The sequence below is a fragment of the Caretta caretta genome, chromosome 9, assembly GCF_965140235.1.
Source record: "Caretta caretta isolate rCarCar2 chromosome 9, rCarCar1.hap1, whole genome shotgun sequence".
In the NCBI taxonomy this organism is placed as follows: Eukaryota; Metazoa; Chordata; order Testudines; family Cheloniidae; genus Caretta; species Caretta caretta.
In genome coordinates, this window is record NC_134214.1 from 25351227 (window position 1) to 25370941 (window position 19715).

At 42.1% G+C, this 19715-nt stretch overlaps 1 protein-coding gene across 4 annotated transcripts in view; it reads right to left on the reverse strand.

The window, feature by feature from the left end:
- Window positions 1-1953: 1953 nt before the first annotated feature.
- The window catches only part of MME (membrane metalloendopeptidase), a 66864-nt gene continuing 49102 nt past the window's right edge, over window positions 1954-19715 (reverse strand). For all 4 annotated transcript variants that reach the window (XM_048864718.2, XM_048864719.2, XM_048864717.2 and 1 more), the window contains 6 exons: window positions 18050-18169; window positions 17162-17295; window positions 12075-12140; window positions 8714-8809; window positions 8247-8323; window positions 1954-3726 (listed from right to left, as the gene is read on the reverse strand). In XM_048864718.2, coding sequence (XP_048720675.2) covers window positions 3627-3726; window positions 8247-8323; window positions 8714-8809; window positions 12075-12140; window positions 17162-17295; window positions 18050-18169 — 593 coding nt within the window. In that variant the 3' untranslated portion in view covers window positions 1954-3626. The remainder of the gene's footprint in view (window positions 3727-8246; window positions 8324-8713; window positions 8810-12074; window positions 12141-17161; window positions 17296-18049; window positions 18170-19715) is intronic.

Genomic DNA, 19715 nt, shown 5'->3' on the forward strand with positions numbered 1-19715 from the left:
AAGCTTTTCACATAGTCCCACATGACATTCTCATAAACAAACTAGGGAAATGTGAAACACATGAAAGATTGTGAAGCATTCAGACAATACAATAATGGAGGCCATATAAGTACCTAAGATAATAGATAGAGTGGGGTGAGAGAGGGATCCAGTAGAGAGAGAAATCCAATACACAGTTGTCTTTTTTTTCTTGTTATTCCTATCCTGTAATCTCCTTTCTTTGGGGCCATTATGTGATACTTTAGGCCCGAAAGGTGTTCTGTCACTGCCTGCCCTGTAACCATGGGTGCCTCTCTGCTGTACAGCTTCGGCTCAGAGCCCTGATGCCAACAGCACGGTAGCCTCACCCTGGCTTTGATCATCCTGGTTACTCCTTGTAGGGTGACACCAACAGTCTTTCCGGTCCTGAGTCTCTCTAAAACTGTTGCCTCTGTAGCCTCCAGTCCCTCTCACTGGGCCCTCACAGAAGATATTCAGTTTGCTGCCTCCAAAGAGACACCATACATACCAGCCTGCTAGTTTAGCTGAAGGTCCGCCCACATGTAGTTGAAACACACAGCATTCAGATAGTTTGTGGTAAAACTAAAACGAAGTTCATTAACCAAAAATTTAGGATTAAGTGGGTTTCTAGTAGAAATGAAAGAAATATGAAAAGTTACAAACTAAACATGCTTTCTAGTGACTAAATTTAACTTCAGGAAGTTACAGTCTGAATATAAGGAGGTTTATCACCTATCTTCAGTTTCCATAGACTTTCAGCCTCCTTGGTTGAAAACCTCTATTTGTTTTTCCTCAGATGTACAAGAGCCCTGGCCACTTGTATCTGTCCAGTAATGGATACCAAAATGGCTCTCTATCTTTGCTTATATCTTCCAAAGTTCAATGACCTTATCTCCAGGAGGTTTCCTGGAGTTGCATCTTCCATCTCCTGTTGTTAAGAGGCCATCCCCCACACTGGTTTGCCTGATGACTTTACATTTACATGCAAGGTAGACAATTTCATTGTCTCTCCTTGCTCAATTTACTTTGGAAACACATTCAAGAACCACATACCTTTGTCTAAGGTGGGGGTGTCTTAAACCCTGTTTGCCAAACACATTTTAAGAAAATATTTCCAACACATATTTATAATTCATATATCACCTGTACATACACCACAAAATAATATTAATGACCAGCGTGGCACCAGTTTAGATAAAATATCTTACAGGGCACCTTTTAGGTACAGATTAGGACAATAGCGAGTTGGAGCAATGAGTGTGCCAAGCCTGATATGAGTTATATTATGGTGTGCCCTCTGCCAGTTGGCACTGAGGGGCTCCCTAGGTCACACATTGCTATCCCCTTTGCTGTGCCAACAGGGGGACCCAGATGGAGTGGAACTGGGATTAGAGTTCTCTTGTGCAAAGTGGGGAGTAGAATTTGGAAAGCCAGCTCAGGGGTCTACATTGGGAATACAGTGCAGAGCCAAGTTGTGTGGGGCTCTGTCAGGATCTCCGTACAATGGGCTTTGGCAGCGCAGAGCTGACAGATGGCCTGGGGGCTGCCACTATGTTGAGCCACTGCTGTTGTCCTTTGTCGAGTGGTGATGCAGTGGCTGGTGAGCTGCAGTAGCATCCACAGAGTATTTTTTCCTCTTGCTCCTGCACTAAGCCTGACTACTTGGGCAGGGTGCAGGAAGAGGACTTGGTGCTCTATGTTTTGATGTATTTTGTTTGTCAGCCTGGTGTGATGAACGCATGTGAGACAAAGACTAGCATAGTCCATTCTGGTGTAATTTCCCTAGGTTCCAAATTATCCATTTATTTTTTTTTAATTATCATCAAATAATTTGAGTTCTCATGTTAATCATAACAGGCACCCCAGGAGTTTGGAATTTCTGTACCTCCACTGCAGACGACACATCTTTGTTACTGCACATCTCCCACAGAAAACACACATACACTGCAGTCATTGTAGACAATAATGAGCAGTTGGCTCATAATTTCAATTTATTATCAAAAGGTTTTCCTCAGACGACAAACTTGGAAAGCTAAAATGAACATAGTTTTACCCATTATAGAAGTCATTGGAGGTATCTGGTGTTTATTTTTGGAAGTCTTAACTAGCTTCGATAGAAGAAGCAGTAAGTTCTTGGCAACCTGCAGGAGGGCATTTCATATGTATCATAGTGTATTTAAAGCCTTTTGCCAGTACCAATTAAGGATCCAATCTTGCAAACACTTGTATAACTCTAATGACATAACCAGTCTCATTGACTTCAAATGGACTACTGACATCAACAAAGTCAAAGTATTTACTGGATCAGGCCCTAAAAATTGAAAAAGTGAGTCTCAAAAGTTGTTTTTTGGTGCATCCCTTTAGAGATCTGTTTTATAGGCTTTGTCATTTCATATCATACTATGTGTAACTAAAATTTCTCAATTATATGCAGCCACTGATAAAATATATAACAATAACTTCAAGTCATAAGTGTAGCTCAGAATTAAATATAAAAACTATGATTTATATATTATTACAAATCTTTTTAAAAGACCAAGTTTAGAGAAAGCAAGACAACTCTTAGAAACCTGTGAAGGGGTCTTTGATCACAACATTATTAATTTTTGAGTTTACAATCAGTAAATTAGCTACATTTTCATTTTGGCTGGAAGGCGGTAAATAAAACCAAGTAAATAGCCTTTAAGCATTGGAATAATTACTGAGAAATTATTTAAGTGAATTACAACAGGTCTTTGGACTTTTCTCATATAAATCATTTCAAGTAAAAATGAAAACAAACATTTGGTAGAACACATTTATCATGACAGAAGAGGGTACAGAGTCTGACATTTTTTAGATGAACTGTTGTCTCATTATACTTTGATGTCCAAGCAGTAGCATAGCCAGGGGGGGGAGCGACCACTCCCCCTCTGAGCACAAGTGGCGCCTTTTTAATTTATAGGCTCCTTTTTTAATTTTTACTCACCCGGTGGTGCTCCGGGTCTTTGGCGGCGGGGGCCTTCACGCGCTCCGGCTCCTCGGCAGTACTTCGGCAGCACGGGCCTTCACGCGCTCCAGGTCCTTGGCGGCATTCCGGCAGCAGGGCCCTTCAGTGCCGCCGAGGACCCGGAGCGCCACCTGGTGAGTACAAGCGGGTGGTACCTTTTTTTTATGTCTGCTGCCCTGTTCGCTCCTCCTAGCTACGCCACTGTGTCCAAGATAATGTGTTACTTAATATCTTCTTCCTCCATCTGATCAGAAATATCAGTATACATTCTCAAAGGAGTAGGAGATTAAGTGTTCCCCAGTGAGAATAAAAAAATCTGTAGACCAAATGGGAAACAGAATTAAACTATAATAACAATGTTGTTTAAGAGTGAAGAAATAGGTAAACAATTAAGTGATTTATATTTTGCAAGGTTTGGTCATAAAAAAGCAGTTTATATATTATATTTGCTGCCTTGGCTATAAACCTTAATTTGAAGAATTGATTGTTTTGAATTTCTGATCTCACAGATATTGTTGGTTTTTTTGTCCACTAACAAATGACTTTTGTAGCACATTTCCTTCCCCCAGTCCTCCCAGTAAGTTCCAAATTTCTGTTTGCCTGGAAGTTTGTCCTTGGGGTGCCTGGTTTATAGCTGTCACCAAACACGGCACTTTTTTGCAGGGTCCATGTACTCTGTTGTGGTGCATGAAAAGGCCTCGGTAAACTCTGCAGAGTTCTGCAATGATCCTATGATCCTTTAAAACAAAAACAAAAAGAAGTTGGCACCACTAATTCTCTTTAAGACCCAACTTAAAATAAAACCGAACTGTTATTTTCTGCACCTCAAAATATTTCAGGAAACATCCATAAGCATTTTCAGGTTATCCCCCTTTCTCCTCTAAAATGGTAGTGGCCCACCTAAATTTTTATTTTTCCAGTTTGCACATTCCCTATCACATATAAAAGAAGGCGACCCGTAGAAACACAGGCCTGATATTATTTCCATTGATGTCTATTGGAGTCAAACTCTCATTGACATCATAGGAACAGGGTAATGGCCTTTTGTTCGTTTTGCTGGCAATTTTTCTGACAGCTCCATTTGTGCTTTAAGTCCTCTGTAAAAGTAGGTAAAACTTAGAGCTGGAGGAATATTGAAGATGTTTTTTGTTAGTATTCATTCCATTTGACTATAGTCATGCCCCTTTTTCTGGTCACTGCCCACAAATATTCTAGTGAACAAGTTTCCTGGAAGAAATGTTGACATAAACAGTAGATTTTAAGTGAATTTTGGGAAATGCTAGTCAAAAGCAATTTTCAGATTTGTATTGTGAAACCTGACTCTGAGAATTACACCCTTCCCAGGGCAGAAATATACCCTGTGACCTATACATCTAGTCAAAACAACTCCAGTATTTAGTGTCAAATATCAAATAGTGGCACTGAATTGATTGTGAAGCAAGAATTATTTGCAGAAATCATTTTCTGAATAATTTCAATAACAATTAGATTCAATATAATCAAGAACTGTCTGTGGAAATTGTGAGCAGTAATAGAGGTGAAGCAGTTTATCTGATTACATTTGTTACAAATTACTGGATCGGCCCTGTAAAATCAAAAGGGGAATATTTGGTAAGTATTTTCAGGAGCCATCAGCAGCACATGGGACCAAATAGAAGAGAGAGAAGACAAAGATTGCTTTCTAGTAAGTGATCCAGCAAAGCCTTGACCAATCCCAGGGCTGGAGCTACTGAAGTAGGATTTTGCCAAAAACATAGCCAAAAATATTCTGTGTGTCATAAAATCTTACTTATAGCTGTCATTATTTTTGATCTATTGGCAGTGGAGAGCAAATCCTGCTTGCTTTAGTTATGTCACTAATACCAATAAGGTGAGTCAGATGAGCAGGATTTGACTTGTATCTGTCATTATATCTGATTTGTTTTAAAATGGAATAACAATCAAATGCAAATTATCTGAAAAATTACTTCATTTCTTTTTCCTCCTTTAGATACCAAAAATCTAAGGCTTCCTTTCATATTTATTTTATTATACTTAGATATTGTATTCTATTGCTACATTTATTCTAATTGTAACAAATGTAATCTGATCAACAACTTCAGGTATATACAAGCTTCTGTCATTCTCCATCCAGTGCTCAGAACAACCAATCCATACGTTAAAAACATATAATGCAAATAACAAAGCAATATAAAGAACTGCCCATCCCACCTTGACAGAGAAATAAATTAGCTCCAGCAAATGCAATAGGCATAAAATAAACCTATACATTTTGAGTCCATATGACTTTTTGATACAAAGTCATTAATATCCTGGTAGTTTTATATGTTTAAGTTAAATATGTTGTAGTTTTAGATACAATTCTAATATGTACAAAGATGCTTTAGATTTTAGAGCTTTATGTTGGGCCTGATCCTGCAAATCATTACTGAGGCAAGCTGTCCTGGCAATATCAGTGAGATTTCTCATGTAAGATGACTTGTGTGAGTAAAGGTTTGCAGGATTAGGCACATTTCGTTTGTAGCCACCTATATAGATATAAAAACAGTAGTGAGACTTAACGTATGACATTGAAGCAAAGTGCATCCAAATATAAATGCATAAAGACATCAAGCCGATCACAAGAACGAATGAACTGTACAAATTAATAACACAAATATGATGCAAAGCTATAACGAACTGCCACAGATCCTCATTAACATTGTGCCTAGATTCAGCGGCTTGCAGGAGTTTTAAATATAATTGTCTTGGGGAGAGGTTTGCAGATAACACAGAAACGCCCACACCAAAATGCCTGTTAATGACAACAGCAGGAACAGTCACTGCTTTCACCAAATATTTGAATATGTGGGATAAGCAATAATTCTCTGGTAAAGAGAGGGGGTTAAGAAAAAAAGCCCTTTGGAAGTGATGTGCTGAACTGTATCAGAAGATAATGTGATCAGCGGGAGTGCAAGTGCTGTAGGGTTCACAATGATTTTTGTGGCTAGCACAGGTATTGTGGCATCTACCATTCTGACGAGACTTAGCCGATCGGATATAGAAGAACAAACGCAGTGTTTTTATGTAGTTCAAACGGAATGTTGTACTGGTTTAGGTTAAAATTTAAGGGTCCTAATCAGCCCACACCGTCTGCAACTTCTGGGTACCTAAGCCTCATAAGTTGGGCCCTATCAAATTCACAGTCCATTTTGGTCAGTTTCATGGCCAAGGGTTTTTAAAATTAGTCAATTTCATGTCTTCAGATTTTTACATCTGAAATTTCAAGATGTAATCATGGGGGTCCCAGCCCAAAGGTGGGAGGGTGGCAAGGCTATTGTGGGTGTGTGTGGGGGTGGGTGTGTGTGTCATGGGATTGCCACCCTCACTTCTGCCCTGGTGCTGGCAGGGGCACTGCCTTCAGAGCTGGGCAGCCAGAGAGGAAGGCTGCTGGCTGGGCACCCAGCTTAAAGCCAGCACCAGCACAGAAGTGAGGGTAGCAGGGTATGGGGGCATGGGTTACCATCTCTGTGGTTTTCCCAGCAGTCTCCCACCCAAATCGGGGGCTGACAGCTGGAGCTGCAGCCTCTCCGCATGGGGGAGGGTGACAGCTGGAGCTGCAGCCTTTCCGTGTGGGGGAGGAGAGGTGACATCTGGAGCAGCAGCCTCTCTGGGTGGGGAGGACACGGCTGGAGATGTGGAGCTTCCTGCAGCTGGGGGAGACCCCAGAGGTGGGTCTGACCTGCCCTGGGAGCAGCCCCTGCAGGGGAAGAGGAAGTCAGGCAGCCTAGCTGACTCGTTAGACTGTCAGGAGTACTGAGCAAGTGCAGCTGCAGGGCCTTCCTCCTGACACCCCCTCACACACAGAGTCAGCTTTCTCCAGAATGGGTTGACTTGCCAGGAGGAAGGCCCTGCACCTGCTCAGTACTCCTGACAGCCTAACAAGTCAGCTAGGCTGGCTGATGGACCGCCCTGCATGACTGGCTGAGGAAGCTAGCAGGATGGTCCTTAAGCTCAACAGCAGCAGCAGGTTGGTGGTTGCTCAATGCACATGTCCACAGAGTCTCTGCTTCCCTGTGCTTGTCTCTCTCCAAGCCCTTCTCCACCACTGCTCCAGCCTAGACCTTGCCCTGCACCCAGTCCTGTCCCAGCTTTGCTCTTGGCTCTGAGCCAGCCCTACTGCTGCCTTCCCTGACTCCTGGTAATGCAGTTCTGAGCCTTGGCTCTGATTTCTGGCTCCCACTCTGTCTTGACCCTTGGTTCTGGCACCTGGACTCTGATTTTGGTTCTGACCTTTGGCCCTGGTCTGACCCTATTTCACCCCTTGGCTCTGGCATTTGGACTCCTACCACTAGGCATGATCACCTATGACTCAGTTGCCTGATGGGAGGAAAAGTAAACCAATTCTCCATCACGCCACAGTGCGTGGGTCTGTTGTTGCTCACGAGGTGGAGAATCTTTGTTACCAGCCTTTTTTTCTTCCCTCTTGTTAGGGAGAGGGAGGGAACAGGGACCTTGTTTCCCTTGTGTTTGTACAGTGCCCAGTACAATGCTGCCCCAGTCCTGTTTGTGGCCCTTAGACAGTGCCTCAGTACAATTAAATAATAATAATGTAGGTCTAAGGATGCAGTCACACTGTCTGTGCCATACCAGTGAAGGAAAAGACCCAATCCAGACAATAAAAAGCAAAACAAAAGAACCCCTAGAGTTCTGGAAGGTGCTCCTGCTTCTGATTTGGTGTGATTCCTGTGTACCTTTAGGCAAAGAGCTCCCACCATAGAAAAAGGCCCATCCTCCTCCCTTCTATTATCCCTGTTTGTGGGGAGACCATTTGATTTCTTCATCTTTCCCTGGCTGAGCCCTCTCTCCTTAGAGCTGTCAAGAGAGACATACAAACTGAAATCCTTGCCCCGATGAAGTTAGTGGGAGTTTTGCCATTGACTTCAGCAGAGCCAGGATTTCAATCCTAGCCTTCAGGCCACGCAGCCCCTTAAGTCACTTCCTTGTCTGTCTTTCAGCCATCTTGGGGAGAACCTTAGCAGAGGCTTAAATGAACATGATCATAGGAGGCAACAAGGAAAGGCCACAGGCCTGGATGTCTGCAATCTATTCCCGGCTCTGTCACTGACCTGCTGTCTGATCTTGAGATAGTCATGTCACTTCTTTGTGTCACATCCATAAAATGAGGATAATGATACTTGCCCTGCTTTGTAGAGTGCTTTGATATCTACAATGAAAAGCTATCTTACAGCTGAGGATGATGATTATAAACACTGACCTGAATTTGCCTGGGCTATGCGTATCAGTTTTAATGGAGTTGACAGCATATTCTGGACGGTATGTTCCACACCATATCTAGAAACGTATCAGAAAGAAAGTGATTTGTTGTGAATAAGATTTTTCAGGAGAAGTGTTGCTTTAGTTTTATTATGAAACATTTAATGCTGGAGAACACATTTCAAATTGGACCACAGTGAAAAAATGTGGATTCTATAAAATCCCACATACTGTAGTACACTTTCACGGGCATTTGAGCCTAGAAGACTGTGCCTAGCAGACTTACTCCTGCATGAATTCATGTGTGTAGCTAGGATTAACATCCTGTCTGCTTTGCTCTGGACCCTGCTCAATTTAACAACCCTGCCAGCTCTTGTTAGAATGAGAAAAGTCAGACTGCTGTTCAGCTTATGGTGAAATTGTAACTCAAAATGATTTTCAAACCTCCAGTCAAGAAGGATACAATACCTGTGCAAAGTTCACGAAGAACAGTTGCTTATGGTTCATGTCAAGCCCGGGAAGCAGTTTTTCTTTTCCGTTTTTTTTGACAAAGTTTTCGTAGGCCTGCAAAATGAATGGAGCAGAAATGTTATGGTTTCCTATTTCCCTTATCAAAATGGCACTTTAATGAGAAGGAACATGGATTATTTGACATACTACAGCAAGACTATTTTAGGTATCCTTTCTGGCTGAATGCCACCCATGTGCAGAAAAAGAGTGGCCAGCACAGGAAAGAAATGCAATGATCTGATTGACACAGGGCCTGATTCTCCTCTCAGATCAGTTTTACAGTGGTGTAGCTCCACTGAGTTCAGGTAGTTACTCCTGATTTATACTGGGGTAAGTGAGGGGAGGATTAGGTCCAAGGAATGCAATTTACTGGTAGAAAAGTAAACACAGCGATATCATTGTCTCAGTAGGACAGGGGTGATAGCTGGCAATATATCATGCCCTCGGCATCCAGACGTCATGCACCTTTTTATAGGAAAGATAATGTATAGGAGAATTGTGTTTGTATGACAATAACTGTAGAGACACAAACTCTAGACCAGTGGTTCCCTAACTTGTTCTGCCGCTTGTGCAGGGAAAGCCCCTGGCGGGCCGGGCCGATTTGTTTACCTGCCGCGTATAACCTCCCCACTTCAGCAAGCTTTACATTAGTTAATATTTTATCAGATCCCATTTAACTGTCATGTACTCATGCTGCATTTCCCAGCATTACTAATTACCTACGGCTCGATTGTCCCCTGCCATGGTTATATCCAGGGTTTACATTCTTATTGAGTATTTTCTGGAGTCCTCCCCCCACATCCCTCTCCCAAAATCCTATAAAAACTCCAGCGGGTTTGAAAATGTTTACCAGAGCTCTGCTCCGGACAGTACCAGGTGAATTTTAGCCCTGCTCATATCTCCTTGTGGACAGGGGGATTGAACTTCCACAGAAAAGAGTGAGGGGCCAACTTCCAAATCTGGCAGGCCCCATGGAAGCTCTGACCCTCAGCACCTTGGGCTTGTGCATGTTCCTTCGGAGCCACTCTAACAGAGACTACCCCACCACAGCCCCCAGAGGGGCTATGTAGAAAAGTTAATGCAGCCCGATATTGTGCTGTCTTCCTAAAGTACAGTGCATGAGCCCAGAATAAGGAGACTATGTTCATCTCACCCACCCACTCTTCCTCTCAGACCACCTGGACTATGCAGAGTGCTCTGCTGGCTAGGTGCATGGACTGCAGCATGGAGCGTACTGAGCTCCTTCTGCGCATGAAGGACCCCTCTGTGCCTGGGCTCCAGGGGGCACAGTCTGTCTCCAAGATGATTAATGTGTAAACAGAGGCTTTATTCTGCTGTTTAATCAGCTAACATTTCTAACCTGATCCTTTCCATAATACTACAGTTAGAGCTGTGGGGTAACAAGTTTCAGTTGCAGGAAAAATCACCATCTTCTCTGATTTCACACAATACACAAATGTGTCATTCTGTTCCCAAATTCTTTGTTTTCTCCATGAATGTAAGTAATTTCAAGTTATTTAATTAAATCCATAGGCTGTTACCACAGGAATTATGACAATGCTTCAGTTATAAGACCTCTTTGATCAGAATCTGGTCTGACTTACATGGTGTAAATGTGGAGTAACTCCACTGCTCTTGCTCCATATTTACACCGTAGGCGATCAGAATCTGATTCATACCTATGTCTGGTGTAAAACTGATTTTGTGGTGACAAATGCAACATTTCCTTATGAAAAAGGAAATTTTCCCTAGGGCTACTTTTATGAAAATGCAGGCCATTTTTCAGGCTGTAATTAAGTTGATTTGCTAGTTTGTGGATTCTTTTTATTTTGAAAAGAAAAAAAAAGTGTTCATTGGCAGAAATGGTGAAACTTTTCCCTGAACTAAATTCTTGTAAAAAATCTGTTGTCATCCAGTGAAACTTGCTCCTTTCACATGTTCATAATACAGACCATATCTGTGATATCACAGTAACTCTGAAGACCCAGTTCCTTCTTGGTAGTACTGCTGACTTGCTATTATTCCCTGTGCTAGGTTTGCTCTGGGCTCCCATTGACTTGAGACAGGATAATATCCTGTGTATTTGTGCTTTCCTGTTTAAATGCTACATAAACCAGGTCTTGGATTTAGCTTGTATGTAGCAGTATGACATACCAGCTCCTCTTTCTGGCTGCTGCCGCCTTGTGCAGAATCTAAGCTTTCCAGGAACTCCCTAGTGAATTGAGTATAACTGATGCAGTGATTCCTGTGTTTGCAGAACTTGAAACAATAGCTCTGAGAGGTCTGAGCTGCCCCATTTGTTCCAGGGGTGCTCTGGTATGGAGTGATATTACATAAAGTGTCAACATTGTGAAATATTTCACTCTGATTAAAGTGGAAAAGAAGAGGGTGGGTCATATTATGAGGATCTACATCATCTGCTGTGATGGAGAGCTCACTGTGGTGCCACAAGAGTGGAACTGGGAAAGTACTGCCATTTTACCATCCCAAACCCAAGAAGCCTAGAAGAGCCTAGCAGGGCATCTGGGCCTAGGGTTGCCAACCCTCCAGGATTGGTCTGGATTGGTCCAGGATTGGTCTGAATTGGCATCAATTTCCCGGTGACTACTGAAAGCAATCCAGGAGATTTTAATAGGGTATTTTAAGAAAATGACACTATGTAATGGAAAAAAAAAATCTCCGGAATAGCTTCAGTCAGAGTTTGCAACCCTATCTGGGCCCGCACCCAGGGGTAGCCTGGCACACAGAGCTGATGGGTGTATATGGACCTCAGTAAGGGGAAACCAAGCCCTGAAAGCAAGCAGGATCATATTTTGAACATCTGAGCAATCTACTGTGAATGGCGTTCCATGTGGGCAGAGACTGTTTTGTGGGAGGAACTTGGAAGACTACCATTACCTTTCGCTGCCATTCATAAACAAGAATGCTGGTGAACAGACATAGACAACAGGTCAATATGATCATTTCAGTCAGGTTAAAGTTTGTGTGGGATTGATTCACTAAGTGTTTTCATTCTACAAATTCTTTATGCCCAATCAGTAATAGTGAGAGAGAGCTAGAGAGAGCTGTAATGGGCAATAATAAACAAAAGAGCACTAGGAATAGAAAATCCCTTCCCTAAAGTGAGTAATATACTGAACAAAAGGTAACAAAGTTTCAGTTGTTTTAGAAGCTGACTTGGTGACAGAGAATTACAGTAAAGTGTCCTTCTGTCTTTGCCACACATGAAAACTGCTCCCCCCCCAAGGAACTTTAATAAATGTGTTTCAACAGTAATAATCTCAACTGTGAAGACAAAGAGAAAATGGATCTTTCTCACCTTATACGCTTGTCTAACACCCCCGTTATCAGCAATGTTTTCTCCCAGAGTATTGATTCCACTCAGCTGCAAAGAGAGAAATGAAAAAGTTGCAGGTTTTCTTGCAGGAAAAGCTTCTCTATCCTGGGAATTACAGTGCTAAACTTCTGAATATCTCCTGTTTATTTACCCACTTTGGCCTTGACTAGCAGCCTCAGGTTCCAAAGCAGAGATGAGTGAATGGCAAAAGTTTCAAGCAAGCCCTCCCAAATTTCAATGTTTAACAGAAGATTTATGTTAATGCATCTGAACATTCTCTGCCTCCCTTGTCTCCAAACCCTAATTCCAAACTCCCTCTCGATACAATGAGCATTTTATGGCTGTCATATCTTTCTTGCCCAGACTCTCTGATGTCTGCTGATTAATTCACTCTTTCTTGTTCTTTGTGTCCTTAAAATCTAGCTTCTTATCTTTCTCAAACCCATCCCCCTTACTTCTGCTATAATCTCAACGGTGGGTCTGGCTGATTCTGTTGGGCTCAGTGTGGCTTTTGTCATCACTGCTCAAGGTCTCCAGGCCAGTGGTGGCCAGAATACACTGGAAACCCATGAAGCAGGGAAGATCCAGACTTCATAATGTTGGAAGACATGAGTTAACAGAACCAAGACTGGCAAATCTGCTGGAACCTTACTAGGAATTTTGCTGGATATCAGGCAAGGTGGGTGGCCCCTTAGCTTCATGTTCTAATCAACATGCTGGGACAGATCCTCAGTGGGTGTAAATCAATGTAGTAACACTAAAGATAATGGAGCTATGCTAGTGGAGAACCTGGCTCTTTATTTTTATTGAACAACTTTGCCAGTCCTTAATCCAAAACTGCATGTCATCTGAAGTCATAAAACTGCAACTCATCATTAGATTCAATTCTGAGGGTGGATAAGTATCAGGACAAAAACCTGCGCTGTCATTTCCCCAAATGATTTTAAAAGGATCCTGGTGATCTTATTGGTATAGCTGATAGATTGAAAACTCCTCTGGATGGGAGTTTGTCTTTTGCACGTTCTGTATGGCAATGAACAGACTTGTCAGCTGTCAACAAAGAGACAATAAGAGTCAAAGGTACAGCTGGGAGCAACCCCTCATTCATCACTTGCAGCAGGAGGTTCCATCCCATTGAAACTCTGCTCTTTAGACAAACAGCTTTCAGCACTGCTGAACACTGCGTGTGGTTATCTGGAGAAGTCCCAAATAAACAAGACAGATGTTGTAAGTAACTGGCCTTTCACAGTGGAATCAGGTGCTATTGTAAACACCTTCCACCCATTTACTGTCCAACAGTGTTTCAGGGGCTCATCCTCATTTGCTGTGTGGCCTTCTCTGTGAAAGAAACAACAACACAAACTGCAAAGCACATTCATGCCGTACAAGCCCTTACAAGCTGTCCACAGAGAATGCAAGTAGCTCAGCAGAAACTTCAGGTGAAAGAGAATTGAAACTCAGTCTTTTAAACGTGTGAAATGCAAGTTTGGAACTCCAAAGGCACTCAGTCTGTTTTACCTCTGTCTAGTTCTATCAGCCTTTCTCAGCTAGTCGAGATTCTTAGGGCTCTTTCTGTGTCAACATGTCTTTGCGCTGTTTGGTTAGGAGGATGTTTTTTTCTCAGTGCATTTTCAGTTTGAAGGAGGTTCACTGGGAGAAGTTCCTTGGGACAAGTCACATACTGCTATTCTAGTGAACCACCAAACCTGGTACAACCCCATGAACATGTACGCATTCCAAACCGTGGATTGTAGATACATGAGATTTAACACTTATTCATCAGCTTTTCTGTGGTGATATCTGAGTGCCTCACATACATTAATGAATTCATTCTTACAACATCCTGATGAAGTAGGGAAGTGATGTTATCTCGGTGTTACAGATGCGGACTGGGGACAAAGAGAGCTTATATGATTTGCCCAAGATCACACAAGGAAATCAGCAAATTCAAGATTAGAACCCACCTAACCCTAAATCCTAATCCAGGTCTTTAACTGTAAAACCCTTCCTCTATGAGAGAGCCCCAATTGTTTGAATGCCAACTTTGCTTAACTTCACGGCCTGTGAATATATGCAAAATGGTTCTGACAAATTCATGAAGCTGTTCAAATTGAACTTTGAAGGGTTCACAGCTCTGCTTAGACTCTAAGCAAATTCCAGACCAAAGGAGTAGAGGAGACTGCAGCAATGGAAGGAAAATGTGCTAATACAGGTCTCTGTTTATAAGAGAAATAGAAATACACTGATATGACTGAGTATCCTTCAATACTTTTTCAACTGGAAATTTTGCCATTTGAGTTAAATGGGCTGGACTCATATTCAGTTAAAAAAAAGAAGACAGATGTTATTGTCACCTGCTTTTATGAGTTAATGGAACATTAAACATACACAAACAGACTGAGGGCCTGAATCTGCAAGCCTCTACTTATTCAGGACTCAAGAACTATAGTGATGAATACCATAGCTCTCTCCAGACTCATTGGAGGCCTGTCTCTACCTGGTTTGGGATCTGTGCTGCTGACAATGCAGGGGGAGAGATTGAGTGGGCCAGGGAAAGTAGCAAGTACGACGAGTTTAGACTGGGAGGTACATTTTCCCCACCTCCAGCTCCAAGGAAATGAAGCCAAAAATAAATTATCTTTCCTGTTCTACCAGGAAGTTTAAGTGGGAGCAGATGGCAAAATCTGCAGATGACTCACACATATTTAGGTTAGCCAAGCCCAGAAAAGACTGTGAGGAATCTGAGATACCTAATAAATCTAGGCAAATGGGCAATACAATGGCAAATGAAATTCAATGTTGAAAAATATAAAATAGTGCACCCTGAAGGGAAAAATGTAAACACTTTACAAAGTTCTAAATTAACTGTATCAACTCAGAAAAGGATATGGAATACATGTACACAGCTCAATGAAAACCTTTGCCCAGTGTGCTACTTCAAGGAAGTAAATAAGATGGTAGGAGGTGGAAGACATAAGATGGGGAATACAGAAAATATCATAATGCCCTTACCTAAATCAGTGGTGAGTCCTCATCTAGAATATTGTGTAAAGTACTGGTCAACCTATCTAAAAAAAGTGTATTGAAAAACTAGAGGGGGTTCAGAAAAGGGCAATCAGAAACCATCTCATGAAGAGAGATTGAAAAAAGATTGAATTGTTTATCTCAGATAGCTGATGAGTAAGAGAGGGGACTGTTCGTAAAATAATAAAGGGAATAGAGAAGGTAGATTGGGGGCTCCCTGTCTAATAACACAAGAACAAGGGCACATTCATTTAAACAAAAAGGTGGCAAATTCCAAATTAATAAAAGGAAATACTTTTTCACACAATGCACAGTTACAGTGTGGAACTTCACAGCAACAGAAAGCCATTGAGGCCAAGAATTTAGCATGATTCAAAAACAAGTTAGACACTTTATATGGAAAACAAGGCCATTCAGAGTTATAATAGTTAATTCTCACAAATTTAGGAAGGGATATTAAACCTCATGCTTAAGGGTTTAAAACAATCTCTAAATATTAGAGATTAGGAAGAAACCTAATGTGGGGACAGATTATTTGATGGGTTCCTACTGCAGGGTTCTGTGTTCCTGTGAGAAACTGAACTACCTTTAATTATGTAGAGGTGGTCCCTCTGTGACATTCTGTACCTTGGGGGAGCACTCTGTAACCCTCATATTCCTCATTTTTATATAATAGTGATCTTACATATAAAGCGTGCCTTGTAAGGGGAAATGTTATGATCTGCTGAAAGTCATTTTTCTATCCATATATGTATATCATTAATGCATATTAATGCATCAACAATCATTGTCCAGCAAGGGAGTTACAATTCAATGACTCACCTTATCAGGAGAGGTATTTCCAGTAGGGATAAGAAGGTTTTAGTACCGTTATACAAGGCACTGGTGAGACCTCACCTGGAATATTGTGTGCAGTTCTGGTCTCCCATGTTTAAGAAGGATGAATTCAAACTGGAACAGGTACAGAGAAGGGCTACTAGGATGATCCGAGGAATGGAAAACTTGTCTTATGAAAGGAGACTCAAGGAGCTTGGCTTGTTTAGCCTAACTAAAAGAAGGTTGAGGGGAGATATGATTGCTCTCTATAAATATATCAGAGGGATAAGTATCGGAGAGGGAGAGGAATTATTTAAGCTCAGTACCAGTGTGAACACAAGAACAAATGGATATAAACTGGCCACCAGGAAATTTAGACTAGAAATTAGACGAAGGTTTCTAACCATCAGAGGAGTGAAGTTTTGGAGCAGCTTCCAAGCAGTGGGGGCAAAAGATCTATCTGGCTTTAAGATTAAACTCGATAAGTTTATGGAGGAGATGGTATGATGGGATAACATGGTTTTGGTAATTAAATATTCATGGTAAATAGGCCCAATGGCCTGTGATGGGATATTAGATGGGGTGAGATCTGAGTTACCCAGGAAAGAATTTTCTGTAGTATCTGGCTGATGAATCTTGCCCATATGCTCAGGGTTTAGCTGATCGCCATATTTGGGGTCGGGAAGGAATTTTCCTCTAGGGCAGATTGGAAGAGGCCCTGGAGGTTTTTCGCCTTCCTCTGTAGCATGGGGCACGGGTCACTTGCTGGAGGATTCTCTGCTCCTTGAAGTCTTTAAACCACGATTTGAGGACTTCAATAGCACAGACATAGGCGAGAGGTTTTTTGCAGGAGTGGTGGGTGAAATTCTGTGGCCTGCGTTGTGCAGGAGGTCAGACTAGATGATCATAATGGTCCCTTCTGACCTAAATATCTATGAATCTATGGCTTTCAGGGCTCAATGCCGGTGCAGATTTGCAGTCACAAACCATGGTCTTACAAAGGGGGGGGTAAATACTGACCCCTGCTGGATCAGACCGTATGTATGTGATCTTATTGGAGATGTCATCCACCAAAGTCTCCTTCCACAGGTTTTTCTGAGGGAGGCTAATCTGGGCCATACACCACCATGGCACTACTCTCATATATAAGAGTTTGTGGGACTGGGCCTTAAATGTCCATCTAATTTCATTTAAAATGACATTGTATAGACAAATTATGAATGACCTACATGTTGTCCACCTGCTAGGTCCCACGAAAAGTTTCCATACTGGTATACCATACACTGCGACTGATCTTTAAAATGTTTTGCTGATTCTGGAGTCCACCAGTCTATGAGGTCCCCATTCTCATTAAAATTTCTACCTGTAAGGACATGTACACAGAATGATGTATGTAAGAAACAAGCTGATGATGCAATGATGAAGGGCAATAAAAGTTACTTTCTCAGTTAGAAGAAAATATATTACAGTGTAATTATCCATGCAAATAGGTGTTTCTGTAATGAAGCAATCACAGAAATGATGCCTTTTTTCTTCTTTCCAAACAAGCCTGTGTTCTAGCCAGGAAGGAAAGGTACGGTTGTCTAGAACATAAGGCTCTCTCCACAACAGCACACAAAGGGCTTTGGGAATAGCCCGGGGAAAAAGCAGGAGAGCCACTGGTCAAAAAACCATGATGGAGGGAGAGCATGTGCTGTGCTACTGCTCAGGAGTGACAGAAGCTTCTTAAAGGTGGTGTGGGGGCATCAGTGCCAGAACCAGGGTTCCGCCCCTTGTGGCGCCCTTTCCCCCCAAGGCCCTGCCTTCATCCTGCCTCTTGTCCCCAAGACCCCGCCTCCTGCTTGCTCCTCACTTTTAAAAGTGGTGGGGCCATGGCCCCCTGGACCTGCCTGTTCTGGTGCCTCTGCTCCTGCTGCAGCCTTGAGGCTACCCTAGTGCCTCTAGTGCTTTGGCTGTTGCTCTCCAGAGAACACCAGTGCAAATCACAAGGAAATAGGTATTGGGTCCTAGAAGCACCATCTTTTTATCTGCTACCTTGAATGACTAGACTGCAAAGTATGCAGTCAATAATGTAATATCTACCAAAAGGATTATCCAATAAAAACCCTGAACCTTACCATTGTCGTCAAATCCATGAGTGATTTCATGGCCAATGACCATACCAATGCCACCATAATTCAGCGATTTGGATTGAGAGGCACTGAAGAAAGGTGGTTGCAAAATGCCTGCGGGGAAGACTGCAAAGTAAGAAAACACAGTAAGATGCTGATTCATTATTTCATGCATTCAACTTTAATAAAGTAATTCGTTCATATGGTATCATTTAAAAGAAATGTACTTTATTACAGAATCATTTACATGAACTTCCGTGAGGAAGTCAAGCTGTTTGCCCTCAAATACAGCAAAAAGGGTAAATATATTTACATGTGGAAGCTCTGTGAGAAGTGAAGATAAATGAAAAGAAAAATCAAACATGGGGGAAAGGGAAACATCCCTTCAAACATTTGCTTGGCAACTCACAACTGGATCTTCGCTGTTTTACATTGGATCTTCGCTGTTATGTGCAGCAAAAAGAAGTAATGGTACTTAGCTATTATACAGCCTTTGGCACCCCCAGACCGATCTAGCAATGTTAATTAATCCTCACAACACCCAGAGAGGTCAGAGACCATACCAGGAGAGCGAATAAATTGTTTGACCAAGGCCCCACAAGGAGTCATTGTCAGAGATAAGACCTTATTCTCCCAGCAAAGGATATGAAATGATTCCATGAGAACCAATATGAGTAAGTTATATGCAGTAGGGGAAGATCTGGGCCACAGGGGTTCCTTTCACTCAGTTCTGTGTTCATTTCTTTAGCCCATTAACAGAAGAAGCAATGTCACAAATACATAAATCAATTAAATTAAATGCATGTTTCAATTGTGACGTGTTTCTGTAAAGATGAAGAATTAAAAAAATCTTCAAATATGAATTAGAGAATTCTGTTCTATTTTGTATTCTATGCAGGTTCTTCTTTTCTACACTCATCACTGGGGTTCCCCGAATACGAAGGATTAATTCCCATTGTGAATGGTATGGTTGTGGAACTACAATATAACAAGGGTGAGGAATTAATGGACAATTTTCCCATAGGGAGAATAGATTCAGTATTTTGCTATAAAGCCTAGTTTGGCTCAAGTTCTTCCTCAAATATTGAGGGAGGGGGAATAAGAAAATATTAAAAGACAAAATAAAAAGCCACAGTAATTGTCCATGAACGCTGCCTACTGAGAATAATCAGCAAATTGATTAATCAACACAATTTGTACTGTAGAAGTAATGTTCAAATGCTTTGATGTTAAATATTTTCAGGAAATGCAGTAGAAATGACAAGAAATTAATGATATTGCAGGTACTTTGTGACAACTTAACTATTGGCAAAACCGGGCAATATGAAACAAAGCATCAGCTGATTATATTCCTATGTAGAGGTGTGGCAGAATGCACCCCTATATTCGCACCCTATACCAGTGGTGGGCAACCTGTGGCCTCTCAGGGTAATCTGCTGGCAGGCCACAAGATAGTTTGTTTACAGTTGCACGGCCATCCACAGCTCCCAGTGGCTGCAGTTCACCGTTCCCGGCCAATGGGAGCTGCGGGAAGCTGGTGTGCTGGCCGCCGCTTCCTGCAGCTCCCATTGGCCGGGAACAGCGAACTGTGGCCACCTGGAGCTGCGGGAGGCTGTGCAAATGTAAACAAACTTTATGGAGGCCTGCCAGTGGATTACCCTGATGGGCCACG